Source organism: Ovis canadensis, chromosome 3 (genome assembly GCF_042477335.2).
Source record: "Ovis canadensis isolate MfBH-ARS-UI-01 breed Bighorn chromosome 3, ARS-UI_OviCan_v2, whole genome shotgun sequence".
In the NCBI taxonomy this organism is placed as follows: domain Eukaryota; kingdom Metazoa; phylum Chordata; class Mammalia; order Artiodactyla; family Bovidae; genus Ovis; species Ovis canadensis.
In genome coordinates, this window is record NC_091247.1 from 220,833,952 (window position 1) to 220,861,616 (window position 27,665).

The window sequence follows — 27,665 nt, forward strand, 5'->3', positions numbered from 1 at the left end:
GTTTTACTTTTTTTTTTTTAAGTTTTGACTGTGCCATGAGACAGGTGGGTCTTAGTTTCCTGACTGGGGATCAAACCCTTGCCCCTGGCTTTGGAAGCAGAGGGTCTCAGCCACTGGACCATGAGGGAAGCCCCCAGAAGCAGCCTGAGGATGACTGCTGTGTCCCTGCCATGTCTGGTCCTGGCGTGTGTATGTGTGCTTTTTTTGCTGTGCCTTGTCACTCTTTCTGGATAGCCAGGCTTGCTGTCCCGGATAGAAGGAACTGCGTCCGGAGGTCTGGGTGATGTGGTGAGGCATCAGGAGATGTGTTTGCAGGCCTGTGAATAGGTCTTTGCAGGTGAGCGAGCCTGTGGGCTCCCCCGCCCTTGAACTTGACAGGAGTTTCTCTTTCTCCCTCCTCCCTAGACGGCACGGATGGCCAGGGTGGGTCAGTGCTGGGCATCTCCCTCCTCTGGGGTCAGGCGGTGGTTAACTGGTTTCCCCTGCCAGCAGAGCTTGTCAGGGGGAGCGAGGTGCTCGGCTGCTTCAGAGGGGCTCCTGTGCCTTCGCCCGCCCAAAGCAGGGGTCCAGGGCGACTCCCAGAAGCACGGGGCCTTCCTCTGGCAGCCCCCGTGCCCCCATGCAGCCCGCCTGGCCTCCTCCAGCCCCAGGGCGGCCCTTGGCCCTGTGCTGTCTCCTCTCTTCTCTCACGATCCTTGAGATTTCTGGTGGTTGAGCTTTTTTTTTACCGTGTCTGACCGAGTGTAGAGGAGCAGGCGTCTGTTTTACCTTCTGGGTGATAAGGGTTGGGGTGACAGGTGGGCTGAGTCCCTGAGTGAGCTCCCCGGGAGGGTGGTCTTGCGAGTCTGCCCAGCATTCTCAGTGGATCAGCTCATCGGCAGCTGTGACCCTGCGTGTGAAACGCTGCTTGAGGTGGCACAACGGTTTGTAGGTTGTGTGACCTGAAGTAGGACGGACGCAAACGCGGTCGAGTGCTGCCGCAGCCCCGAGGTGCTTCTCTGGATGGTTCCAGTCCGCTTTCACTTGTACCCACCTATTCCGCAGTAGTCCCTTTAGATATTCCAGTTTCTTCTCTACCGCCCTTCTTACTGGAAGAATTTCCTGAACATACCTCCTGTATTTGCTTGACGGAAACACCAAGAATAGCGTTTTCCGGTTACTTCTTGCCGTAAACTCAGGAAAAGCACCAGTGTGGGAAGCAGGGGCTTGGACCCCACAGGCGAGCCGCCTGGCCAGAGCCAGTCCCGGCCGTGGACTTCAGGCCGGGTGTGCACCCTCCTCAGGTGCTTCAGCTTCCTTATTTTGACGGCAAAATGAATTAAGTCCGGGCTTCAGAAGGACACCGATGCCCAATTTTCACAGCAGCTGAGGGGCCTTGGGCGAGTTCCTACTTCTTGGGCGGCGTCTGTTTAAACAGAACATAGTTCTCTGTTAAACTCTCGTTGGTCCCAATTAATTATATATTTTTGAGCCCTTGAATTTGTTCCTCTGTGTTTTTGTGTCAGTGGGACTGAAGATACAGCTGCTCCCAGTGATACAAGCGCTTTGTGCCGACAGTGCCTGAAGCCGGTGGTGCGCTGACCTCTGGTGCCTTCTCTCTGAGACAGCCTGCTGTCCGTTAGCGACAGTGACTGTCGCGGGGCTGGAGTCGGTGGCGCGCTGCGTGTGGGTGACGGCTCCCTCTGGTGCCTTCTCTCTGAGACAGCCTGCTGTCCGTTAGCGACAGTGACTGTCGCGGGAGAGGCCTCCGGGTGAGATTCTTGCTTTAGCTGACCAGAAGCAAAAGTTTCAGTGATCATCTATTCTTTCTTTAAAACTTCTTACATAAAGCATAAAATTTTTGGTGAATCGTCATTGAAATGTCACGACCCACTTGCAGGAATAAATTGCAGGGTAGAGCCCGTGACAGCAGGGAGAGCGGCTGAGCCTGGCCGGTGTGGAGCCCCTCGCTCTCGCCAAGCTGTTGCCGTGGCAGCCCTGCTGATGGTGCTGTGTGGTGAAGAAGTCTTCTAGATACAGGACAGAAGGTTCTTAACTCTCAGCTTTGAGTTGTTAAAAATGAAGAGAAAAGTAACTTTGTATTAAATGCTGTCTTAGTTTAACTTTTCCCTCATTTCATCATAATGGAACTTCTGAGATTTCCATTTCGCTTGTTTGGGCTTCGAGCCTTAAATAAAACAGTACCAAAGGGTGGCTTTCCTGGTGGTCCAGTGGTTAGGGCGCCACGCGTCCACTGCAGGGGGTGCAGGCTCAGCCCCTGGTCAGGAAGCTGAGATCCCACGTGCCCAGTGGCCAGAAACAAAAATTAGCAAAAGTCTCCTTTCTGAGGATTAAAATTTTTACCTTTTTTGTTATGGTTCCTTTGTTTTGCTTTTGCTTTTTAAACCAACTCTTGGGCTTCCCTAGTAGCTCAGTTGGTAAAGAATCTGCCTGCAATGCAAGAGACCCGGGTTCGATCCCCTGGAGAAGGAAATAGCAGCCCACTCCAGTATTCTTGCCTGGAGAATCCCATGGACAGAGAAGCCTGGCGGGCTATAGTCCATAGGGTCGCAAAGCGTTGGACACGACTGTGTGACTTTGACTTTTTTCACTTTTTTCGCTGTGAGAGGTTCTCTTTTCAGCCCTTGCTGGGAGTGCCCTTCTGGGAGCATACTGACTCTCAGGGCCTCTGGAGTCAGCTTGAACGGCTTTCGTGAGGTGCTCCCAGCGCAGTGGAGCCATGCCTCCTGTGACTGCAGAACCAGGGGTGCACAGAGCATCAGCAGATGTGACTCTAAGGACAAGGACGTGGGGAGTTGACCATATCTGACCGGAAAGTGTCTGGTCTTGGCTGGAGAACAGATTATTCTCCTTGAAAGAGTGGGAGCCAGTGTGCTCACATACGCTCTGCAGCCTCTCATCACCATCCGTGGTGTCATCCACAGCGAGACCTCCCGTCCATCTCCAACACGAGCGCCTGGTCCCCGCGTGTTCCCTGCCTCAGGGCTGCTGGTGTCACGTGAAATGCGTGACTCATCTTCATGTCTAGACGGTCAATTTGTTAAGAACCAAAATTGAGTCTGTTCTTCCCTGTGACTGGAGCTCATGGCCACGGCCACGCTGCCTCTCTGTGGCTCCTACCAGTGAAAGGGCGGGAGGCCTGTGCTGCCCATGGGGCGGCTCCATCTGTGACCAAGCGCTCCCTTGCAGCGGAGTTCAGGCCGTGGCTCTGAGCCCTCTGTCCACTGCCAGCCCCTCCCTGGTCACTCCAGGCTTGTTAGTCCCCTGGTCCGTGTTTCTGGGCCTCTGCTGGGCCAGGCCCCCACTCACCCTTGCCTCCCCAGCTGCTGCCAAGACACATTCTCCTGGTCTGCTGAGCCAGCGGTGAGCCTGCAGCACGAGCTGCCTGCCTTGCTGCTTCCCTCTGCTGGGCCGTGTTATTTGCTCTGTTAAATACGTGTGAAGTCGAATAGGATATGCATCAGCTTTCTGCTGATGCAGCTTTGAGGGCATGCTTCGAGAACCATCTTGTTGGAAACTCCTCCTCTGTGTTGGTCTGCAGGCGAGCCCGTTCAGTCCAGAAACGCCATCATTTTAAATGGCGTGTGTGTTCCTCAGGCTCAGCTTGGGAGGGAGTTTTCCCGGTTGGTGTTCGCGGAGGTTGCTTTAGTGCCCTTGTGCTGACCGCCTGCTTCTCTTCTAGGGCACCGTCTTTAACCTGGAGTCAGAGGAGGAGTGCCCCGCGGGCGCCGCCGAGGACAGCAACGACATCTACATTCTGCCCAGCGACGGCTCCACGCACGTCAGCCCCCCGGAGTCGCCCACCACGGCCACGGCCTCCTGGCAGGCCGAGAGCTTGCCCGTGTCGCTGTCCGCCAGCCAGAGCTGGCACACGGAGAGCCTGCCAGTGTCCCTGGGCCCCGAGTCCTGGCAGCAGGTCACAGTGGACCCCGAGGAGGTCAAGAGCTTGGATAGCAACGGGGCCGCAGAGAAGAGCGAGAACAACTCCTCCAACTCCGACATCGTGCACGTGGAGCGGGAGGAGATCCCCGAGGGTGTGGGGGAGGCGGCTGCGCCGGCCCCTGCCCTGATGGCGGCCGTCCCCAGGGCCAGTCCCACGACATCCCTGTTCGTGGAGCTCGGTGAAGAGGAGGCAGAAGCAGCCCCAGCAGAAGCTTCTGAACCGGAGCGGGAGGGGGTCCTGCCACCCAAGTCGCCAGCGGAGCCCCCTGCAGCCCCGCTGAGTCGGGAGGAGGCCACCGGGGGGCAGGGGGCGCTCAGGGTAGGGCCCCGCCCAGGCGACCTCGAGAAGGCCGGCCCGCTGCCTGAGGGCAAGTCCCTCCTGCTCTTGGGAGGGGCGGCCGCCATGGCCATCCTAGCAGTGGCGGTCGGGTTGGCACTGGCTCTGCGGAAGAAATAGGTTTTCCTCCTCAGGGTCCACCGTGACCTGCTGCCAGGACTCGGGGCCCAGGAGAAAGAAGACGAGGAGGAAGGTTTTGGTGGTCTCGACTGAATCCGAATGGGCAGCAGCTGGTTGGACATCCGCAGGACGCTCTGGGTGAGGGGCTGGGTCAGCAGGGCAAGGGGCGGCCCGCCTGTCGGGGCTTGAGGTAGAGGCTGCACACGCGGTCTGCTGGGCGGTCCCTGGCCTGGGTTCCTGTGAGATTCAGGTCTAGGGTGTAAAGTGCTTCCAAAGCTTGTCTGTGGCATCTGGGCAACCCGGGCTGTGAGCGCCTGTGCCCCCGAGGGTGCGTAGCCTCCCCTGTTGGCCCCCGTAGCACCTTCCCCTTTGGTGACAGCACCCCCCGATGTTGCCAAACATCCCTAGGGTAACGCGTCCTGTGAGAGCCTCAGAGGCAGAGGGTTCTCGTGGCCACTTGGGGGGCCAGGCAGGAGGGCTTGGCTGTGGGCCCCTCGGCTGCGGACGCGCTCCGGCCTGGAGCCTCCCCTCTGCCAGGAGCGTGCGCTTTGCGATCCCTCCTCCGGGCTCCTCTGTTCTTCCCATCGGTCCCGCAGCCCAAGTGCTCTGCGGTCTCCGCCGCCTCTCAGGTACTGCCCTGCCCTCCCCGCCCAGGTCCCTGCCGGCCCGTGGAGAGGCTTGCCCAATGCTTCCCTCGGCTCCCCTCATAAAGATGCTGCCTGTAGTCTTTTAAAAAGTAAATATAAGACGAGACCCAGGCCCTGCCCGTGACTCGGCAAGTTGTCTCGTGCAGAAGCAGGAGGGTAGCCTGGCCGACCTCCCGAGGTGGCTTCCAGTCCCTCTGTAGGTGGCTGCCTGGCGGGGTGTGTCTCCAGCAGTCACTGTCTGTGGCCTGGGTTAGCCTGGCTTCTGGCCACAGACTCCTCACTGGTCACACGACCCCTCTTTGCTGCTTGTAGTAAGAGCTCCCATGCTGGGCTCCAGCCCAGGGGACAGACTCTTCTTCAGCACAGTCTCCTAAGTACCATTGACGTTAAAAAGCAGGAGAGAGGCCACCCCTGAGGCTCCTGCTTGTCCTTCAGAGTCCAGCAGGAGGCTCACGCAGAGCGTCTCGGCCCAGATGCCAGAGCGATGGCCACGGCGGCTGTGGTCGGCGTGTGCCGGGGACACGGCATAGCCCCATGCACCGCCTGTGCCCCGCGTGGCGGGTGGCGGGGGGACTGCGTCTCTCCTCCCGAGGTCGAGTCACTAATAGGACCGTGCCTGAGACGGGTCACCTCAGAGTTACCTTAGTCGATGTAACAGGTTACTTTTTAGATCCTGAAATTTGTAATAAAATTACATTACCTATCTTCATCACCAAAACTTGATGTTTTAAATGTGCTTTATTGTTTTTATTTTTTGAAGTGAAATCTCCCTAAAGCAGTACTGTTTACAGGCTAGCCAGAAAGGCTGGGAGCATGTGTGTGTGCAAGTGCGTGTGTGCGTGCAAGTGCGTGTGTACGTGCAGTGCCCCAGGCATTGCGCCTGCGGCTCCTGGGGAGGGAGGTGCTGAGCTCTGCACCTGGACCGCGGAGCCGGAGAGCGGGCGGGGCTCGTGTTGTGGAGCTCGTCTTCCTCCTCCCTCCTCCCGAGTGGTCTGCCTCATCGGCCTCGTCCTTTCCCTTTTACAACGTTTTCCTTCCAGCGTTTACATTTTTAAACTCTGGATCCTCAAACCCACTGGCTGAAGGTGCTGAAGCTCCGATGGGAGCCAGGCTGCTTCTGAGCCGTGGGCGGGGTGGGGTCTGTGCTGCGGAGGCTGGGGTCTGGGGTCCACCTCCTCCACGGCAGGAGTGAGGCGGGGCCAGGCATTGCTCAGTGGTGACCCAGGCGGCTCCGCCTTCGAGCAGGGCTTTCTCTGTGCCAAGCCCTTGCTGGTTCTGGTTGTTGGGTCTGCGGCACTCTGCTATTGAAGGTCATGACTTCTGATCACTTGGCGAAAGCCACTCAAGGTTTTTTGAGGAAAACACCAGAATTAAAGAATGCTGGTTTATGTTCTCTGTGGTAAATGGTAACAGTCTGGGCCCACATCTGGGCCCGCAAAAGCCCGGTTGGTCCCAGGGTGCGTCCGGACGTCAGCACCGCCGCCTGTCTGGTGTCAGATGCGGCACTGGTGTGTCCTGCGGGGCCCTCCCAGTGCACGGGGCACGCGCTCGCGGGAGACTGCGCGGTCAGCGCGCATGCTGACACCTCCTCGCCCACTGAGCCTGGAGGGGCTGGGTCCTTGGCCAGCACCAGAGGGACAGACAGCTCACTGTTTTCCTGGGCCTCCTGTGTTTCTCCTGGCGTCTTAGTTGTCCATTTCCTTCAGACTAAAAGGGCTTCTTTGTGCCTCCTTGACGGAGGTCGGCGTGTGGATTCCGCCCCTCAGCCCTCCACAGTGCTGAGGTGAGAGGTGGCCCCTTTCCTGCCTGAGCCCCTCTGCTCTCCCCTCACCTGCATCTGTGCCTGGCGTCAGGGGAGGCACAGAGCTCGGCTCTGGGAAGAGCATGCTCTGCTGGAAGCAGCGTCGGGAGAACGCACGGGAGGCGAAGTTCAGGACTGAAGCACGGGCGCAGCTGGTGAACTTGCCAAGGAGAAAGTGGCTCCAGGGCTGTGACCCCAGAGGCAGCTCAGCCCTGCGCGCTGGGTCCTCAGCAGCCCCCGTGCACAGCAAGCCCGCCTCCAGACTTTCAGCAACTGAGCATCGTTTTCTGTAACCATCGCTCAATTCAAGTCACCGTGCACGTCCCCCTCTGTGCACAAGGATCCTGACCTAAGAGGTGCCAGCTGCTAGGACAGGCCGAGCCGGGCGGCTGGGACACACTTGGGGTCGGGACGTCCACAGGAGAGACTGCCGCGGGGACAAGAGCCACGCACCTTGCTTCATGACCAACAGTATCTCACCTGGTCTAGAAAATCTGACACCAAAACCTGCGTGAACTTTATCAAAAGAGAGGATTACTGAGTTAACATAAGCAGAACAGTGGTAGGTAAGGTGAAGTGTTCTAAGAGATAGTGGGGTTATTTGGTGCTTTAGAGCTTCTTTTACATCTTTAACTGCTCCTGGAAGAGAATCATCCCCCTACTGAGAGACAACTCCCTGCTGAGCTGTACTGACTGTGTGAGTGACTCGCTGTGTTCCCGAGGTGAACCCTTTAAATCTGGGTGATCTGTTTCCGGACGCTGGACCACACTACCTGCATTTAGACTTTGCACCGCCATGCAGCTGTTGGCCTGAGGCCCAGCCCTCTGGTGCTGCACATTTGATGCTGAACCACGTAGCTGTTTTTCTTCTCTGGTAAGTTTGAACTCAAGGAATAGAGAAGTGGTTTTGGCAACAAGAACGTGTTAGTACTTTGTTACTCATGTTTGCCTTCTTCCCCAGGAAGACATGTTCAGTTAACATGGGTGTTTCTGTCACCAGTGACCTGCGACCGGGAGCCACACCCAGCATGAACTACACGTGGAGCACAGACCCAGTCCTAGGCGCTGCTCGTCGCTGGGAGCAGACGAGGCTGTGCTGTTTTCTAACTGTAAGTGCTCCCGGGTTCATTCGGTGGGAGGTGACTGCTTTTGCCAGTGTTTCCTTCATTGGCTGCACTGGGTCTTAGCTGCAACATGTGGGATATTCTGTTGCCTAGTGGGCTCAGTAGTTGTAGAGGCTTAGCTCCCCCCACCACCCCGCAACCCCGTGTGGGGTCTCAGTTCCCTGACCCATGTCCCCTGCATTACAAGGCAGGTATTAACCACTGCACCGCCAGGGAAGTCCCGATTGCTCTGGGTGCGTCTTGTATTCTGTCTCTAGGAAAGGAAACTACCACAGACGCTGAATGTGTCAGTCTGTTCTTGAATCTTTCATGCCTAGAAACCTGTTCTGCCTGAAGCAGCTTCTTAGGCACAGATGAGCTGGGCGCGGGGCTGGAAGGTGCACAGGTAAGATCACTCACAGATAGGCAGTAGCTGCTTCAGCAGCTTAAAATTTTATCAAAATCTTGACTTCTATCAAAGAAAAAAAGGTGTATTTAGTTACCCTGGAGACTGGTTACGTGGGCCTTTAAATCATCTCTATACCTTTTAATTGCCTGTTGTTCCTGACTGGAGTACTTGAGGCCTGAGTTTCCCATTATTTGAGTCCAGAACCTCTTGTGTTTGGTCCTTAAACGGAAAGCCTGCACTTGCTTGGTATGAAGGCTGTTTACAGGGGAATTTTCCACTCTAAGGAGTACAGGGACTCCCCTCCAGCCCTCCCCGGTCCTCCTCGGACATGGCAGGCAGTGGCCCTTTGTTTTGGCTGCACCATGAGGTGGGTGGGATCTTAGTTCCTAATCAGGGATCAGACCGAGGCCTCAGCAGTGGAAGCACAGCCTTAACTACTGGACCACTGGTAAGTCCCACACGACTGTAAAAAGTAAAGTTGTTTTTTTAAAAACAAGTGTGTTCTTGTTTTCTATCTGAACAGTTAGCTTTTATTTTCTTTTTTGGCTGTGCCACAAGGCTTGTGGGACCTGTTCCCCAACCAGGGATCAAACCCAGGCCCCAGCAGTGGAAGTGCAGAGTCCTAACTATTGGACCACCAGGAAGTTCCAATCTGCTTTTGGGTGATTTTCAGGTGGGGACCTTCCCGGCCAACAGCAGACAAAGGCACAGTGTGGGGATGGATGCAGAAGAAATATCCACAGGTGCATGTGAACATCCTCGTCCAAGTACGTTAACGCAGCAAGTCAAACAGCCCCGGGCTTTTGGTGGTGAGGTGACACTCGGTGATCATCTCGGGCCGTCTTCTCTGAGCCTGGATCAGTGGCCGAAGCTCCGTGTCCGTGGAGGCAGCAGCCACAACGCTGACACCACCTGGCGTCTTCACAGTCACGCTTTTGCTGAGTGGTCCACTCAGTCCATCTCCTGGAGCGAGAGAGGAGGAGCTGGGGTGGGCCAGGGTCGCTGAGCCAGGACTCCACACTTCCAGGCCCACAGTCAGCACCCGAGCGGCTCTACTAAGGTTCTGTTGCAGCCCTGCAGGATCTAGAACCTGTTAAAAAAGGCTTCTCTCCTTCCACCAGTTCAGCCTGGTTTGACGCCGACTTGGCGTCACCCTCCAGTTATAAATGGCTATGTAACTTCACAGCCACGCACAGAGAATGCTTGGCTCATCAGGACATAGTAAAAGGGTCAGACACCTGAGCAGTGCTGCTGACACACAAAACTCCACTCACCAGTATCTTCAAGTTTACAGATATGGCATGTTACTTCCCTTCCAGCTGGTCTGTGAAACCAGACTTCTAATACTCTGGTTGGAGGACAAACGTGTGGTTTTTACCCCCTTTCTACCTCTCACCCAAGGTAAAGCATGTTTTAATTTAAACTATACCAGTCCATCCTAAAAGAAATCAGCCCTGAGTATTCATCGGAAGGACTGATGCTGAAACTCCAGTACTTTGGCCACTTGATGCGAAGAGCTGACTAATTTGAAAAGATCCTGATGCTGGGAAAGATTGAAGGTGGGAGGAGAAGGGAGCGACCAAGGGTGAGATGGCTGGATGGCATCACCGACTCAATGGATGTGAGTCTGAGTAAACTCTGGGAGTTGGTGATGGACAGGGAGGCCTGGCGTGCTGCGGTCCATGGGGCTGCAGTCGGACACGACTGAGCGACTGGACTGACACGCGTTTGTGAACAGGTGGCACTGAGCGCAGACCAGGGAAGCCCAGCTCGGGCGCATCGCTTGTGCTTGCCCCTCCCCCATACTCCCACCTCCTGCCCCAGCCGCACTCAAGAGCCTATGGCAGCAGCCGTCTCAGAAACTAGGCTAAGGAGGCTCGAAAGGCATTCATGGCCACACCATCTTCCTGCATGACTCCTGCAGTGAGGACCCTAGCGCTCAGGGAGGGGGCGGGTGGGGGAGGGAGACCAAGGCAGGGCTCGTCCACCACTGGGCCTTACACTTCGGACTAAGTTCCTCACAGAGGTGAGGAGGTTCTGGTTGATGAAGGTCACCGTTGTGCGGAAGACATCTCGGAGCAAGGCTGGCGAGTGGTCAGCTATCTTTTTGGCCAAAAGCATCGTGAGCAGGAGCTGGGTCTTCTCGTGGTCCACGTCCGCAGGGCAGGTTCGCATGAGCTGTTCCAGCGCGTCAGTCAGGCACTGCCTCCTGTCCTGTGCGTGTGGAAGCGGGGTGTGGTTACCCATCACCTCCCGCTGGGGCAGGTGTGCCCACCCCCAACACCACAGCGGGTCCTCCTGCTCGAAGGCACCTGAGACCACAGTCCCCACCCAGGGCTGAGGCCAGCACACGGGTGCAGGGAAAGGCCTCCGTGGACCCCCGGACCCCAGAGGACCTTCTGAACCAACAGTGAGGCGGGGCGCCAGTGGCCTGGGAACCACGATGACCAGGAGGCTCCCTAAGTGGATGACCTTCCTGGGGGCAGGAAGCTGACCCGCCGGGCCCGGCACGAGAGTGTTTCAGGCCCCGTTGTGGGAGGAGTCGTACTCGTGACACTAAGGGTGTTGTCCCCCAACTCCCAAGCCTGATTTGAGGTTCAGGTTTTCAGAGGCCTGGTGACAGTTCTTCCGGGAGACAGTTCTCTAAGCTGATCCTCCCTCCAGCTTCTGTGGGAGGTCACGCTGGTCTGTCTGCCAGGAGGCGGAGGACAGACCTCGTGTGGCCCCACGGTTTCCCCACTCACCTCCTCCGACAGGCTCCTGACACTGAAGCGTGAGACCAGGCTGGCCACCATCCCTGGGTGGATGCTGCCCTCCAGCCTGTCCCCAATCTGGGCGAGCTGCCGGGCGACTTCGCGGACTGCCTCCTCCTGACGCTCAGAATCTAACATCCAGAGGAGGCAGATTCAGGTGACGCCCGCTCACACCCTCCCCAGGGGCCCCCACAACTGCTTAGGGCGACTAGAGCAGTGGAGCGCTCTAGTCGCCCTAAGGGGGCGAGCGGCTGTCCAGGAAGCTGCGGTGATCTATCGCCCCAGCGGCTGCCTCTGGGTCTGCTCTCCTAAGGCACAGCACCCCCCTCCGCACTTCCCTCCTAATGCTCTGAGCTCCACCACCACCACCACCACCACCCCCCCCCCCCCCGCCCCAGGAGAGAAGGTTCCAGGCTCGGGACACAGCACAGAGCTCAGTGCACGGCAGGCACAGGACAGGTACGCGCACACTCAGAGGGGCGGGCGCTGCGTCCTTCCTCCTGCCCCACGCGGGGCCAGTGAGATGCCTGGACCTGGAGATTCGCATGTAGTCCCCTCCTCCCCCCAGAACCCCCCACGTGCCCGCCCTCTGCTCCGGGATACGCCACGATCTCTGACCTGGACTGCTTGGTTGACAGGACCATTCAGCCCCAAGGTGCCGCTGCAGCCTGGCCCCCCTCAGGTGTTTGCACCAGCTGCCACCACCGCCTCCCAGCAGCCCCCTTGGCCTCCCCATCCAGCCGAGTGAACACGGCCAGGCCTGTCCTGCGCTTTACTGCCAAACATCATCAGGCTCCTGACCCACAGGCCAGTTTCCTACCTGAGGGCCCTGCCCTGTGCCTCCAGTGAGGCGCTGAAGTCTAAGGGTGGAGTGGTAAGAGGAGGGACCCCAGGGACAGCAGTTTTGACAGCAAAGCCCCTCCTGCCCCCATACCTTCCTACTCTGTCCCCAAGGGGGCCCTGGCTGGTGGGGACCTCCTAAGAGGTGGCTCCAGGCCAGGCCTCCCAGGAACAGGCTGACTCACAACTTGAAAAGGCTCCCTGGGGAGTTCCCAAGGGGCTCCCGGTGGCCTCCATGGAGGCAGCACCATAGTAAAAGCTGAAGCTGGGAGCACAGCCCGGCCCAGGAATGAGCCCGGGGTCCCCACTGCCTGGTGACCGTGGAGGTCAGCATGGCAGTAGCACACAGACGTGACTTCATGGGGGACACTGATGCCTAGAGTCCTCTGGAAGCTGAGTGGCTTTCCACCGATCAGACTCCGAGAGGCCTGCTGCACTAGACATGGGGGGGCCAAGCCCGAAGGCCCCAGGGCCGAGGAGGCTGGCCCGTGCCTACCTGTCTCCGCTGCCACGGAGAAGTAGCTGCTGCGGTTGCCGTCCGTCTGCAGCTCGTCGTCATGGAACAGGTGCCCAGAAAATTCGTGGCCCAGCACCTCCAGCTCCCTCTGGAAGCAGGAGTTGGGGCAGCTCTGCAGGAAGCCAAGCAGCAGCAGGCTTGTGGTGCGCTCGTCCCCGAGGCCAGGGCCATTGCTAACCTGCGAGGAGAGGGCTGTGGGAACGTGGTCCTGGCCTGGCCTCACTGGTCCAAGGCCTGCGCACCCTCCGGGCAGGCAGGGGCCAGTGCGCAGAGCCTCCCTCCTGCAGACGTCGAGAACGGCTCCAACCATGCAAGAGGCGATCCGGCTGCCGCCTCCGGGGGAGGCAGGCTGGGCAGGCGCAGGGGTCGGGGCCAGCCCTGCTGGCCTCCGCTCCCATTGTCTCCTGGGCCCAGGATGGCGCTGTGCCAAAGCAGATTTTCAGCATACCCGGGCACTGGTGACCACAAACACCACCTGCCTCTGGGCAGGCCTGGCCACCCTCAGGTGGGTAAGCCCCTGCCGGCCCACAAGTAGCACAGGGGACAGGCGGGACACTACAACCAGAAGAGCGTGTGCGGGCAGGGCTGGGGTGAGAGGGCGTTTGGGGAGACCAGGAACGCCTGGCTCACAGCCTGGGCCGAAGGGCCAAGAGGAGAAAGTGATCCTGGTAAAACGTAGCCCTGGTAAACGTACTCCTTTAATGTCTTTCACTAGAAAAGATTAGAAAAATATTCTGATTAATCAGAGGGACTTCCCTGGTGGCCCAGTAGCTAAGACTCTAAGCTTCCAGGGCAGGGGGTCCAGCTTGGGTTCAATCTGGGCAAGGAACTAGATCCCACATGCCTCAACTAAAACCTCGTGTGCTACGACGACGGGAGATCCTGTACCACAACTAAGATCGGTGCAGCCAAGTGTGAACAGGGAGGAAAAAAAAATCAGAACTCTTAGAGGACAGTTATTAGAGGGCCAAGTGCTTTAAATAAAATGCATAAAATAAGTGCTTATGTATTGGTACTCAGCCTCTACTCCAGAATTCGTCCTAAAAGGGGACATGCACATAACGGCTCTACTACTAAATCCTCACAGGGAGGCCAGTGGCACAAGGCAGCTGAGAGGCTGCGGAAGGTGCTCCCTCTGCCTCGGGAGGTGTCCTGGTCCGGAGAGGAGGGAGCTGTGGTGGCTGGACCGCGTCCCCCGAGAGCAGGACCTAACTGGGAAATGGGGGTCTTTGCAGATGTCACGCTGAGGCCAGGTCATCCTGATCCGGGGCTCTCTTCTTGGACGGGGCTGAGGGAGAGCTGGTGGGGATATGGCCACATGAGTGAACTTGATACTGCTGAGCTGAGCACTTAACAAAGGTGAAAAATCAGAAAAATCTCTAAGAGGATGAAAATTCTGACAGTAGGGAGAAAGAGGAAGCTGAGGGGTGTTTCCCCAGGAACCCAACTGTGGGGCACTCCCGTGCCAAAGGGGAAAGCAAACCCCAGGAGCAAATCTCTGCATCCCCCCAACCCTAAGGCCACTGGGATAAGCCGCACAAGGGCAGCTCCCCGAAACCCTCCTGCCCGAGTGGCTCCTGACCCACCAGGCTGAGAAGCATAAGGCCCCATGCCTGGCACAATGCTGCTCCAGAAACGACACCAAGCACACCTCCCCAACGCTGTCCGCTCAGATTCAGAAAACTGGCCCAAGCTCACAAGTCACCAGGAGGGCCCCAGACCGGCGGTCGCGCCCGAAGGGCTGGAGGGGGTGTGGAGGGAGAGCCCGGGGGGAGGGGGCGCCCCAAGACACCACCCAAGCTACTGTGGGAAGGAGATGGATGAGAGGTCCTGATTGGCCCAGCCACAGCTTCCCTTCTGAACCCTAAACCCGCTCAAGGGCCCTACATCCTTGAACCTGTCTTGCTTTCCAGGATCAACCAAGCACAGGCAGTGAGCAGACAAGGGCTGTGTGCTCCAGTTACCCCAAGCCCGCCCCACCCCCGCCATGACCACCGCATCATCTGACCTTCAAATCCATGGCCTAAGCAGCTTCGCGGGCTCCAGCTCACAGGGTTCCGGGCGGGCGGCCTGGAAGAGGACATGCAGGGTGGGCGTGGGGACCCGCAGGGAATAACAGGGAGTCACCTGGGCTCTGGCTCCCCTCATCTGCACCCCGGGCCACTGACCCGAGTTTCCTTGTAACTGAGACCAAGACCACCCCCCACCTCAGGTCCAGCCTCCCACCCTGAGCTCACTGGTCAGGCAGACAGGGCCATCTGGCTCCCAGGCAGTTTCTAAGTGAACACTCAGAGCGCTGGGCTTCCTCCATGAGCAATTCCTAGACGTTTCCACGGATCTGTCCCACTGCAGACCCTACCTGGCTGCAGGCCCCAAGGCACCGAGGCTGCACGGGAAGGTGTGTAACAGGAAGAGAAAGAATTCTACCTGACAATCACGGGACTAAGGCTTCGGGACGGCGTCAATTCCATACTAAACAACTGCGTAGGTGAAAGCTCATCAGACCAAATCTTAGAAGATTATGCCCCCGACGTGGAAAATACAGAAGCCTGAGAGCTCTGCATGCATGGCAGAGACACCCAAACAGAGCAACACATGTCTGCAGTCGGTCCCAACAGAGCAACCCATGTTAAACTGTATGCCCAGCATACTCTGCTTATACACAGTGTTAGGCTAAACCCAATGAACTGCTGCTTTGTAGAGCAAAAAGTCAAACTTGGCAATTCCATATGGTTCCTACATACAAAGGAGGTTAAAAACAGAACAGAAAACCAGTTCACCTCCAGGAGACAGGAGCAGAAGATGTAAGAGGTGGCAAGAATACACAGAAGAACTATACAAAAAAGATCTTCATGACCCAGATAACCACGATTGTGTGATCACTCACCTAGAGCCAGACATCCTGGAGTGTGAAGTCAAGGGGACCTTAGGAAACATCACTATGAACAAAGCTAGTGGAAGTGACGGAATTCCAGCTGAGCTGTTTCAAATCCTAAAAGATGCTGCTGTTAAAATGCTGCATTCAATATGCTAGCAAATCTGGAAAACTCAGCAGTGGCCACAGGACTAGAAAAGGTCAGTTTTCATTCCAATCCCAAAGAAAGGCAACGCCAAAGAATGCTCAAACTACCGCACAATTGCACTCATCTCACATGCTAGCAAAGTAATGCTCAAAATTCTCCAAGCCAGGCTTCAACAGTACCTGAACTGAGAACTTCCAGATGTTCAAGCTGGATTTAGAAAAGGCAGAGGAACCAGAGATCAAATTGCCAACATCCGCTGGATCATCGAAAAAGCAAGAGAGTTCCAGAAAAACATCTGCTTCATTGACCATGCTAAAGCCGTTGACTGTGTGGATCACAAAAAACTGTGGAAAATTCTGAAAGAGGTGGGAATAACAGACCTTTTCACCTGCCTCCTGAGAAGCCTGTATGCAGGGCAAGAAGCAACAGTTAGAACTGGACATGGAACAATGGGCTGGTTCCAAATTGGGAAAGGAGTACGTCAGGGCTGTATATTGTCACCCTGCTTATTTAACTTCTATGCAGAGTACATCATGCAAAATGCCCAGCTGAATGAAGCACTAGCTGGAATCAATACTGCAGGGAGAAATATCAATAACCTCAGATATGCAGATGACACCACCCTTATGGCAGAAAGTGAAGTAGAACTAAAGAGCCTCTTGATGAAAGTGAAAGAGAATGAAAAAGCTGGCTGAAAATTCAACACTCAAAAAAACAAAGATAATGGCATCCAGTCCCATCACCTCATGGGAGACAGATGGGGAAACAATGGAAACAGTGAGAGACTTTATTTTCTTGGGCTCCAAAATCACTGCAGATGGTGACTGCAGCCGTGAAATTAAAAGACGCTTGTTCCTCGGAAGAAAAGCTATGACCAACCTGCTGCTGCTGCTGCTAAGTCGCTTCAGTCGTGTCCGACTCATGCGACCCCATAGACGGCAGCCCACCAGGCTCCCCCGTCCCTGGGATCCTCCAGGCAAGAACACTGGAGTGGGGTGCCATTGCCTTCTGCAATGACCAACCTAGACAGCATACTAAAAAGCAGAGACATAATTTTGCTGACAAAGGTCCATCTAGTGAAAGCAATGGTTTTTCCAATCATCATGTATGGATGTAAGAGCTGGACCATAAAGAAAGCTGAGCGCCGAAGAATGGATGCTTTTGAACTGTGGTGTTGGAGAAAGACTCTTGAGAGTCCCTTGAACTGCAAGGAGATCCAACCAGTCAATCCTAAAGGAAATCAGACCTGAATATTCATTGGAAGAACTGATGCTAAAGCTGAAGCTCCAATACTTTGGCCACCTGATGTGAACAGCCAACTCCATAGTTAAGACCCTGATGCTGGGAAAGATTGAAGGCAGGGGGAGAAGGGGACGACAGAGGATGAGATGGTTGGACGGTATCACTGTCACAAGGGACATGAATTTGAGCAAGCTCCAGGAGCTGGTGAAGGACAGGGAAGCCTGGCGTGCTGCAGTCCATGGGGTCGCAGAGTCAGACACGACTGAGCAACTGAACAGCAACAAAAGGTCACAAGATCACCTTCTGTCTGGAAATTTTCACCAGGAACCTTGGTCGGACTCTGCCACCCTGAGGGCAGCAGACAGGTGAAGCAATGCTGTAGGGCCCACCACCTGCAGCTCCTCTAAACGTGTGGGACTTGTCTGGAGAAAAGGAAGCCCGGTCAGGGGACTAGGGATACTGATCAGACACTCACGCATGGCAGACAAACATCGGGGGCAGTTGTGTGGGGCAGAGAGAGAGAGAGGGGAGAGAGCTGGGGGCCTGCTAGCCAGGGGCACCTGTGTGATGGCCAGCCTGGCCGCACGTCACAGGCAGGAACGAAAATCAGGGAGCTGTCAGCGATCGCGTCTGGACTGCCCCAGAGAGCAGTCTGACTTGACCCCCACTGGGCTGGTCACTCTCTGTGAGTGGGTGACTGGTCACTGTGGGTAAGGACCGGGCAGGCTGCTCTGAAACCATCCACTTGTACATTCAGTCCTGGGCACTCTGGTCATCTCAGGCTCCCTGGCCTACAGGAGGCAACCTTCCTTTCCACCACGGCAGGCGGGGACCCTTGGCCCAGACTGGCTTTCCTGAGGGGCTCTGCAGGCTTCGCTCCCTAAAAGGCAGCTCAATTCTGAGACAAGTGGCATATCGCAGTGGTTCGCACAAGCACCATTCAGAGATAGGACATTCCCAGGAAGGCTCTTGATTTGTCAAATTATACTACATCTCGGCAAAAAGAACAAAGGGCAGTAGTGCAAATGTCCACGACGGGTGAGCGGACGAACACTGCGCCCATCACGGCGAGCCTCGCTCAGCCTCAGAAAGAGGGAAGTCCTGGCACCTGCCGCACGCGGGACCCGGAGGACACTGCCAAGTGACAGGAGTCAGACCCCAGGGGCAGAGCGTGGCCAGCGGCCCGGGTGAGACGGCAGGGTTCTGGACAGGACAGTGGGGGTGCAGGCCTCAGTGCAGTTCGACATACATTTCCCCCACATCCAAAAAAAAAGGAAACAGGCGCCTGTGGCAACGTGGAGGAACGCTGAGGACGTCACACCAAACGAACAAGCCAGACACAGGAAGACACATGCTGCCCGGCTCCACTTACACGAGAAATCATGTCCGTTTCTAGAGAATTACTAATTCCTTATTCATGCTACTGAGCTGCGCACATAAAATGGTATTTGCATCTATTCCACCACAATGAAAAAAGTTTGAAAAAAAAAACATCCTTTTGAACCTATGCAAGTAACGGTTTGTTGTTGTTATTTAGTTCCTAAGTCATGTCCGACTGCTTAAAACTCCGTGGACAGTAGCCCGCCAGGCTCCTCTGTCTGTAAGGATTTACCAGGCAAGAATACTGGACTGGGTTGCCATTTCCTCCCCCAGGAAGTCTTCCCAACTCACGAATCAAACCCAGGTCTCCTGTATTGCAGGTGGGTTCTTCGCTGTTGAGCCACCACATAAAATGAGGAAACTTAATTCTATCGGGGGGAACTAGATGTCTGTTCCATCTAACAGATGTGTATGGGCTACAGAGAGTTTCAGAAAGAGAAAGGTTCCTCATGTATCTAGGGAAGAAATACCATCTCAGCGCTGCTGCAAGCAAGTCAGCAGGTCCCCGCCGCGGCCTCACCCCACTGCCTGCCTCCAGAAGAGCCCGGAGACCCTCATCGGAGCTCCAGGCGCAGCTCGGAAAGCCCCGAGTCGCCTCCAGAGGGCAGGGCCTGCCAGGGGCGACTCACTTCTCCAACAAGAGCAGACAGGAGAGGGCCCGCGTCTCGTGATCTGTGTCCCCTGAGAATAAACAGATCATGGGCAGCGACGGCGTCCCCACGGAGCACAGAGTTTCTGCAACACTCACGAGCGTTACATTTTCCTGTAAACTAAACCAAGGAAGCCTGAGCCAGCACCTCTTCAGACAGCTGCTCTTCCCACAGTTAACACATCAAACAAAGCTGATTAACTACATAATCTCTCTTTTTAGAAGATGAATGGCCTGTGGGATTCTCTGGGGGCACTCTGGGAAGTCTCGATGATAGTTGTAGGTGTAAAAGATATCCTGAAAACAATGTCTTTTCTCTAAATTCAGGCCAACCTTCAGAAGCACTATCAGAGTCCACTTGGTCATTTAAGATGGGGTCATGGGTGCCTGAGGAATGGGACACGGTTGTCAGTGAACTGAGAACCCCTTAGCTCCTCATCACTGATGAACCTTTGTTCTTGGTGGGACTGTTTTCCCCTTTAGAACATAAAGCATCAAAAATTATCATTTTAGGGCTTCCCAGGCGGCACAGTGGTTAGGACTCCATCCTTCCAATGCAGGGGCCCAGGTTCAAGCCCTGGTCTGGGAACTAAGTTCCCGCAAGCTATGTGGTGAGGCCAAAACTCCAAAAACAAACAAATCAAGCAAATTTTCATAGCTTCTTTTCAGACTCAGACATTTAAGAGATTTGCAACATCATGAAACCATATTCTCACTAAAAAACTTTGTTTTGTAACACACTGTATTAAAAAATGTTAACAAGCAATGGGCATTGATATGTCCAAACATATCAACAATATTTTAAAATTTTCTCCAGTTTTACTTTCTAACACAGAAAACAGATAAAACCTGCTTAATCAAAAAGCTTTTCAGGGTCCTCAGTCATTTTTGTGTGTAAAAGAGTCTTAGAGACCAAAAGGTTTGGGGGGAGGAACTAGACCTTTCCCTTGAAAACAGAAGCATATCTATTAACACAACAGTTTTCTCTGCCATCCGTTTTAATTAAGATACTTAACCAAAGTGACTGACTCTTTCACAGAGAATCAGGTGCCTGGGTCTCACACGGATCAGATGTCACTTCCCAGCCACACACATCCTGAGCTTGCCCCAGGCACACACACACTCAGGGGTGCCAGCCAAAGACAAAGCCCCGCTGAGAACACTGGATCACTCCAAACACACCTGGAGCCCAGTGCTTTTGGGTCCCATCTTATTCAGACATCGCCTGGGTATATATACAGTGGTTGCCATCACTAATTCAGTGTTCACGCTGTACTTTGGAAGACTGTTAAAAACACTGTCAGAATTCTATTCAGTTTAGTTGAAAACAAATTTACATTTCTCCTAACTTTAAACACTAAGAATAATATCAGTTGATTTGAGAAGTAAACCTATAGACGTTTGCGGGGCGGAGGGCAGAGAGGAACCAATTAGCATATAATATACAATTCACTAGTTAGTGAATATTGATTATTACATGTAATCAATATTAAGTATTGATTTATCAGTAATATTGATAAATCAGAGAAAACACAGTTTTAAATCCAAAATTATTAATTTATTTTCATTTGCCAAAGATTTACCTTAACTATGTGAACTTGTACTTCTTTTTATATTGAGATATAGGTTGATGTACAATATTATATGTTACAGGTATACAACATAGTATCCAGTTTTTAAAGGTTACACTACGTTTATAATTATTATAAAATACTATGTTCCCTGCGGTGTGCAGCACTGCCCTCTGAGCTCAGTATTTTACAATCTATTTTATGCTCAGTAGCTGTTACCTCTTAACCTCCTAACCCCATCGTGCTCCCCCCTTCCCCTCTCCCCTGGTGGTGGTCTAGTTGCTAAGTCTTGTCCGACTCTTTGTGACCCCGTGGACTGTAGCCTACCAAGCTCCTTTGTCCATGGGATTCTCTAGGCGAAAGTACTGGAGTGGGCTGCCATTTCCTTCTCCAGGGGATCTTCCTGACCCAGGAATCACACCCAGGTCTCCTGCACTGCAGGCAGATCCCTTCCCACCTGAGCCACCAGGGAAGCCCACTCCCCGCGGGTAAGCACTGCTCTGTTTTCTGCATCTGTGTTTGTGAACATACATTCTTAAAGCATTTCTGAGTTTGCGTCTGTGTATTTTTAATTTTTTGACAGTCTAATGTATTTAAACCATTAGAAATGATATTTCCTGATTTCATGGAAATTTTAGATAAATTTGATTTACATGAGCTTATTTATTTAGGTTCAAAAGCCAATGAGGACACAGTTCTTCCAATTTAAGATACTTCACAACCAAACTCCTTCCAACACACAGAGAGCACCCAGCTTCAGTCCTACAAGTTCAGCGCCAAGTCAAGAGCAAACGCAGAAACACCAAGGCTCACGCGTCCAGATGCAAGGACTGGTTCCCTGTGGTGGCACAAAATTATGAACTGAGCTCAAGACACCAAGGACACAAACCGCCATCTGACCACCCGGATTCTCTGTCCTCTCCTGCTCGACACAGACAGACCTCCCACACCTCCCACAAGGACACAGTCAGCAAGACCACCAGTACAGAAACTTGTCCACGCGCGCAAACCTGAAACCAGCCAAACACTGTCTGGACAGAGCTGTTCCGCTGGCCTGAGACATGGCCTCTGGGGCCAAGTCCGCCAGGCACGCAACTGCCAACACAGAAAAAGGGCAAAACCATGATTTTCCTACAAATATAGAATAAGAAAATGAAATATGTCCAAGATTTTATTTAGCTCATGAATGAATGAAGGAACCAGTAAGATGATTCAGCCAGTTTCTGAAAACATGGGTTTGTATGGCGGCTGCCAGCTCCACTCAGCCGGCTGCGCGAGTCCCTCCCCTGAAGCGAGTGGAGTGGGAGCCCGGCCCAGCGCCCACGCGGGCTCCCTGACGACTCCGCGGGACACACTGTGGCCTCACTTCCACTGCGCACCGCCTGGACTCGCAGGGGCAGAAGCTGGAGTGTGGGACGCCAATCTCTGCCTCCTCTGGGCTGGGCTTCCCGCCTTCGGGCTTCCCCACAGACCCCACCGCTCGCTCACCTGCTGCCCTACTTGGTCCTTGCTCCATCTTAAGGCCTGGGGACCACTGGTTTTCAATCCCGGCTGCACACACTGGCATCAGCAGAGAGGCTGTAAGACACCCTGATTAGACAAGAGCTCACATGTGGAAACGCCCAATGAATCCACTAAAACACCCCAGCAAGTAACAAGTGAGTTCACCAACACTGCAGGACACAAACTGTGTAAGACCACTGTACTTGTATGTGCCAGCGGTTAACACCCAAAAAAGAAACAGAACTAGAATCGCAGCGAGAAAAACAAAATACTTCGGAATACATGTTGAACATAAGAAGTGTAAGAGCTGTACACTGAAAACCGTAAGTTTTTCGCGGCAGAAAAGCACAGATCTAAAGACGCGGGCTCATTCCGCTCCACAGGCTGGAAGAACACCCACGGACTCAACAGGATTCCCCACAAGCTCCCACCAGGCTTTTTCACAGAAAGAGATAAATGGTTCCTCTTTCATAAGGAAATGCAAGGAGCACAGAATAGCCAATGAGAAAAAGAACAAAGTTGGTACACTCACTCCCCGCTTCAAGACATACGACTGAGCGACAGTGACTGAGTGACAGTGACTGAGTGACAGTAATCGAGGCAGTGGTCCTGGCAACGGAGCAGAGCGACAGTCCAGAGACAACCCCTAATGCCGACGGCGCAGCCATCTCTGACGGGGAGTCAAGAGCGGCGTCATCAACAGGCTCCTCAACAAATGGCACCGAGACAACTGGGTATCATGGGAGCAAAAGCACCACTTCCGGCCCCTCCTCACATCATACACACAATCTAACTCAGAACAGGTCACGGAAGGGGACAGAGAGACGCGACTTTATGGCCTTGGATGAGGCAGCGGTTTCTTAGATAGGACACCATATAAGAGAAGAACAAGCCATACAGAGAAAAATAGATAAACTGAACTTCTTGATAATTAAACCTTTGCACTTCCAAGGACATAAGCAATGAAGACAATCCACAGAATGGGAAATAAATGCTTGCAAGTAATTTATCAGACAAGGAACTAGTACTCAAAACATATAAAGAATTCTTGTAACAATAAAAACACACTTCAATTGAAAACTGGGTGAAAGATTTTAACAGGATCCAAAGACATACAAATGGTCAACAGGCACAGGTAAAGAGGCTCAACATCATTAACCACTGCTGCTAAAATGCGAAGTCACTTCCGTCGTGTCCAACTCTGTGTGACCCCACTACAGAAAGGCTAATCAAACCGCAATGAAGGGGAATTTCCTGGTGGTTAGGGCTCCCTGGTTAGGGAACTGAAATCTTTATTAAAAGCCAAGCATAAAGTGCAAAGGAAGGGAGGGAGGAAGTAAGAAAATAAAGAAAGAAAAGTGAATGTGAAGATTCACTTTCACATCCACTAGGATGGCTGGAATCAAAAGGTAACAGCAAGAGGCAGCAAAGACGTGGATCAGTCGGGACCCCACCCCATATGCACAGATCTCCCGGGGGCCAGGGCAGGTGTGGAAAATAGTGCAGACGCTTTGGAAGTTCTGCAACTCTTCCAAGTGTTAGGCTTCCCTGGTGGCTCAGACAGCAGACAGTCTGCCTGCAATGCAGGAGACCCAGGTTCGACCCCTGGGTCAGGAAGATTCTTCACTCTTTCCAAAATGTTACGAGTTATCACATAACCCAGAAATTCCACTCCTAGGTATGTATACACAGAAAGGAAGACACACGCCCACTCATCATGACATTATCCAAAGTAATCAAAAGTCGAATGTCTATCAACTGTTGAAGGGATAAGAAAAATGTAGTAGATCCATAAAATGGAATATTATTTGACCATAAAAGGGAGAGAATTTCTCATACAGGCTGCAACATGGATGAACTCCGAAACATGAGACTGAGTGAAAAAAAATCTAGGCACCGAAAACCAGAGTTCACTCATGGAATGATTCAGGGTATGATTCCATTGATGTGAACTTCCCAGAACTGGTGAATCCACAGAAAAAAGTGTTGCCTGGGGCTGTGGGGATGAAGGGACTGCGGGTGACCGACGATGTGCGTGGTTTCTTCTGGGGCTGTTGAGACACTCTAAAGTTAGACTGTGGTGACGGCTGCACACCTTTGCGAATACACTGGAAACCACTTCAAGTCTGCAAATTTTATAGCATAGGAAATCTCTCAAAAAAGTGGTTTTAGAAAAACGCAGCCTGAAGGAGGGGACAGTGAGATGCGTGGGGGCGCCACCCCACACACAGGCCCTGGGAGTGCAACTCCCCCCACGAGGCACTCCCAGTCCAGCGTCCGTGTCTCCCGCCGCCCTGCCCTCCCCGGGCCCGAGAGATGCGTGAACACGGGGTGGGGCAAGAGGGCCCGTGGGGGCCAGGTGTCCTGAAGCCCCCCGGGGCGTCAAGGTTGACCTCTGTCAATAACTCCTCTCCCCTCAGAGCCACAGAAAAGCAAAGGGATGTCTCCATGGCCTTCTGGTGACCAGGAGCCCTGGACCCCGAAGAGGCCTCTCCTCACCCGTGGCGGCTTGCTCCTGGCCGCCACCTCCCTCTGCAAGGACAGAAGGTCTTCGTGCGCCTGAAGGTCACCAGCCCCTCTTAGCCCTGCTGCGTGACTCAGAGGGCACTGGTGCCCTCCCCTGCCCAAGCTGACAGGACACTAGCAGGCAGAGGGTGACTGCACACGAGCCGCTTCCTTGCCATCTAAGTGGGTGGCTTCCAGGACGCTGGACACTGCACCCAAGAGCCAACGAGAACTCAGTTTCCACAGAACCTCCATAAGGGGCTGCTCTGCGGTCCATCCAGGTGCTCACGTTTGCTATTCACGGGCAACTTTCCCATTCAGTCCAGCACAGCAGGGAGAAAAGAGGAAGGAAACACATGAGGAAAAGGAGAAAAAGGAAGAGGGAAGGGCTGGGTCCCGGGCGGGGGTGGGGGACCAGGAGCCCCAGGACAGTTCTTGGGGAACAGCCCCAACAAGGGGCCAGGGTCCGGGCACCAGCCCAGTGCTTTCCCCAACCCCACAGCTGCCAGCAGGGAGGGGTGTGCAGAAAGGCAGGGCCCTACCCACATCCCACCCCACCCCACCCCCCCAGCTCTAACAGGTCCAGAGGTACCAGGCAAGGTAGCGTGGGGAACCCAAGCAGCCCACTTCAACCAGGAGAGCGGGACTCTGAGGCCACAGGCTTGGATCAGTGTGTGTGTGGCACTGTGAACTCTGGCACAGCTGCCATCTCCAGGCTTGTCCTCAGGTGAGCACTCACATGACCTCTGGCGCCCAGTCAGGTGAGCCCGGGAGGTCCAGTGGGGCAGGCACTCCAGGCCCGCACTCCCTCCACCGGCCGCCCACCACCAGAGATGCAGCCACAGGAGCACTGGCCACAGCTCTGGAGCAAGGCTTCTGAGGGTCCACTGCCCAGAGGCAGTGTCCCAGCACCCCAGCACAGCACTCGGTCCAGGATCAGGACCCAGGCCCTCTCCCTGCAACAGGCGAAAAACAGCAGCAATATCGCTCACCACCTCCAGCACTGCCAGGACCGTGGCCCCGGGAGGCTGGTCACCCTCATCCTTCCTCCTCAATGCTGGGGCTTCCTGGCAGGCCATTCTTCTCTGCAATGAGTGGGACCTCCAGTCCTGGGTCTGGGAAAGCCTGGGAGCAGAGCCCCCTCCCCAGCACCTCAGAGTCCATCTCAGATGGACTGACTCAAGACAACAGTAACAGGACCCAGTCCCTGCTCGGCAGCTCTTTGCTCCAAAGCCTGCATATCCCCGAGTCCCATGGTCGCCATTCCCACCACACAACACGGGGTCCGCGCAGTCCCCCGAGCCCCGCCCAGAGACAACCGACCCTTCCAGGCCGCCCCTCTGGCCACCCCATCTGCTTCCCCCGGGGCCTTCCTAGAGCCACCTCGACCTCAGCAGCCGGCGGGCTCCTCCCACCCTCCCCCGGCTCGACCACAGACTCTTTCAGGACTAGGGGGCCCGGGCTCAGGCTTTGCCCAGAGATGGCAGGGACGCAGGTCCAGGAGCGCCCCCTTCCCGACCCACCCGGGCCCGGACGGCGGGACCGGGCTTGGAAACGCGAGCCCCTGCAGAGGCCGCCGAGGAAGCCTGGGCAGCAGACAGACCCGCAGGTAGGGCACAGCCGTGGGGGGAGGGGGGAGTCGCCCGAAACGTCTCCGTGGTGAGGCCCCCTCAGTGAAGACCACCCCTCCGGGTGACGAGCACCCTCCCCGTGCGGGCTCTCCTACCCCCGCCGCGAAGGGCGTCCCGCGCCCGGCAAGCCGGCTGAGGTCTCGCCCTCCCGGGGTTTCCGGTCACTACTTCACTCCACAAACCTACCTCCACCGCCCGTAGCACGTCCAGTGCGGCGCGAGCCGGGGAGGCGCCTGGACCCGCGGCCGCCCCACGCGGAAGAAGCACCGGGACGGAGCGCGGGGGCCGGGTGAGGGGAGCCAGGGGGCCAGAAGAGGGAAGCGCGGGGGCCGGGGGCGCAGAGGAGATACTCACCTCCCCCGCACTGCGAGGCGGCGGGACGGCAGCGCGACGTAGCGCACGGGGCGCGCGCGGGAAAAGACCACGTCCCGGGGGCGGGGCGCGCAGCCGCCGTGAGCCCACTTCCTGTAGCTCCCGCCCCGCCCACGTCGGCCAAGGCCCCGTAGAGCTCCGCGGCCCCGCCCCGCCGCCAGGCCCCGCCCCGCCCCGCCCCCCGGTGCCAGGAGGCTTAGCGCCGAGAAGCAGGAGCAGAGGCCTAGGGGGACCAGGGCAGTCGCTAGAGGGAAATTCAGGAATAGAAACCAAACTTGACAAACAAAAAGACCGGAAGGAAATATAACCAGAAACCATCGACTGCTTACGGTTAAGTTACAAAGTCACTGGATTTTCTTTTTTGTACTTTCCACTGCTTCTTAAATGGCTGTGGCCCCAATTTTGCAATGAATGAAAGCTATGTAATAAAGGTCACATAATAGAGCAGGTTTTAAATGTAGGCAGTGTTATCCAAGTTATGACCAACCTAGATAGCATATTGAAAAGCAGAGAAAATAAAAAGCCAAGTCCCAGCTTGGATTCTTTATCAGAGCTTAGTGTCCAAGTGGTTAAAATATACACAGCAGTCAGTTCAGTTGCTCAGTCGCATTTGACTCTTTGCGACCCCGTGAATCGCAGCACACCAGGCCTCCCTGTCCATCCCCAACTCCCACAGTTCACTCAGACTCATGTCCATCGAGTCAGTGATGCCATCCAACCATCTCATCCTGTGTCGTCCCCTCCTCCTGCTGCCTGCAATCCCTCCCAGCGTCAGAGTCTTTTCCAATGAGTCAACTCTTCACATGAGGTGGCCAAAGTACTGGAGTTTCAGCTTTAGCATCAGTCCTTCCAAAGAACACCCAGGGCTGATCTCCTTCAGAATGGACTGGATGGATCTCCTTGCAGTCCAAGGGACTCTCAAGAGTCTTCTCCAACACCACGGTTCTAAAGCATCAATTCTTCAGTGCTCAGCTTTCTTCACAGTCAAACTCTCACATCCATACATGACCACCGGAAAAACCATAGCCTTGACCAGACGGACCTTTGTTGGCAAAGTAATGTCTCTGCTTTCGAATATACTATCTAGGTTGGTCATAACTTTTCTTCCAAGGAGTAAGCATCTTTTAATTTCATGGCTGCAGTCACCATCTGCAGTGATTTTGGAGCCCGAAAAAATAAAGTCTGACACTGTTTCCACTGTTTCCCCATCTATTTGGGACCAGATGTCATGATCTTCGTTTTCTGAATGTTGAGCTTTAAGCCAACTTTCTCACTCTCCACTTTCACTCTCATCAAGAGGCTTTTTAGTTCCTCTTCACT

At 54.8% G+C, this 27,665-nt stretch overlaps 2 protein-coding genes and 1 long non-coding RNA gene across 20 annotated transcripts in view; 2 read left to right on the plus strand and 1 right to left on the minus strand.

The window, feature by feature from the left end:
• BCL2L13 (BCL2 like 13) overlaps positions 1-5,764 on the plus strand; it is a 47,974-nt gene extending 42,210 nt beyond the window's left edge. For 8 of the 12 annotated variants that reach the window (XM_069585955.1, XM_069585958.1, XM_069585964.1 and 5 more), the window contains one exon: positions 3,683-5,764. In XM_069585955.1, coding sequence (XP_069442056.1) covers positions 3,683-4,399 — 717 coding nt within the window. In that variant the 3' untranslated portion in view covers positions 4,400-5,764. The remainder of the gene's footprint in view (positions 1-3,682) is intronic. The other 4 variants (XM_069585959.1, XM_069585965.1, XM_069585966.1 and 1 more) reach the window with 3 other exon arrangements.
• A 1,169-nt stretch (positions 5,765-6,933) lies between these two features.
• On the plus strand, positions 6,934-8,371 carry LOC138437905 (uncharacterized). The gene is made up of 3 exons (XR_011256204.1): positions 6,934-7,721; positions 7,809-7,956; positions 8,289-8,371. It is a non-coding gene; the product is annotated as an uncharacterized lncRNA (long non-coding RNA).
• A 489-nt stretch (positions 8,372-8,860) lies between these two features.
• Positions 8,861-26,511, minus strand: BID (BH3 interacting domain death agonist). Of its 7 annotated transcripts, none has more exons than XM_069585974.1 (7): positions 26,328-26,467; positions 21,823-21,912; positions 14,478-14,539; positions 12,449-12,647; positions 11,104-11,243; positions 10,361-10,573; positions 8,861-9,322 (listed from the first exon to the last, which is right to left on the minus strand). In XM_069585974.1, the coding sequence occupies exons 3-7, from the start codon at positions 14,487-14,489 to the stop codon at positions 9,311-9,313; spliced, it is 576 nt and encodes a 191-aa protein (XP_069442075.1). In that variant the 5' UTR covers positions 14,490-14,539; positions 21,823-21,912; positions 26,328-26,467; the 3' UTR covers positions 8,861-9,310. The 7 variants fall into 7 exon arrangements, with proteins under 7 accessions (XP_069442075.1, XP_069442076.1, XP_069442071.1 ...); XM_069585975.1 differs by having other exon boundaries at positions 26,160-26,363; XM_069585970.1 differs by having other exon boundaries at positions 12,449-13,768; positions 26,328-26,360.
• Positions 26,512-27,665: the final 1,154 nt, after the last annotated feature.

Coding starts and splice junctions, on each gene's coding strand:
- BID (XM_069585969.1), bottom strand. CDS start 12,779: ATGGTTGGAGCCGTTCTCGACGTCTGCAGGAGGGAGGCTCTGCGCACT. Junction 11,244..12,448: donor CTCCGTGGCAGCGGAGACAG/GTAGGCACGGGC, acceptor TCTGGATGTTAG/ATTCTGAGCGTCAGGAGGAG. Junction 10,574..11,103: donor TCAGGAGCCTGTCGGAGGAG/GTGAGTGGGGAA, acceptor CCACACGCACAG/GACAGGAGGCAGTGCCTGAC.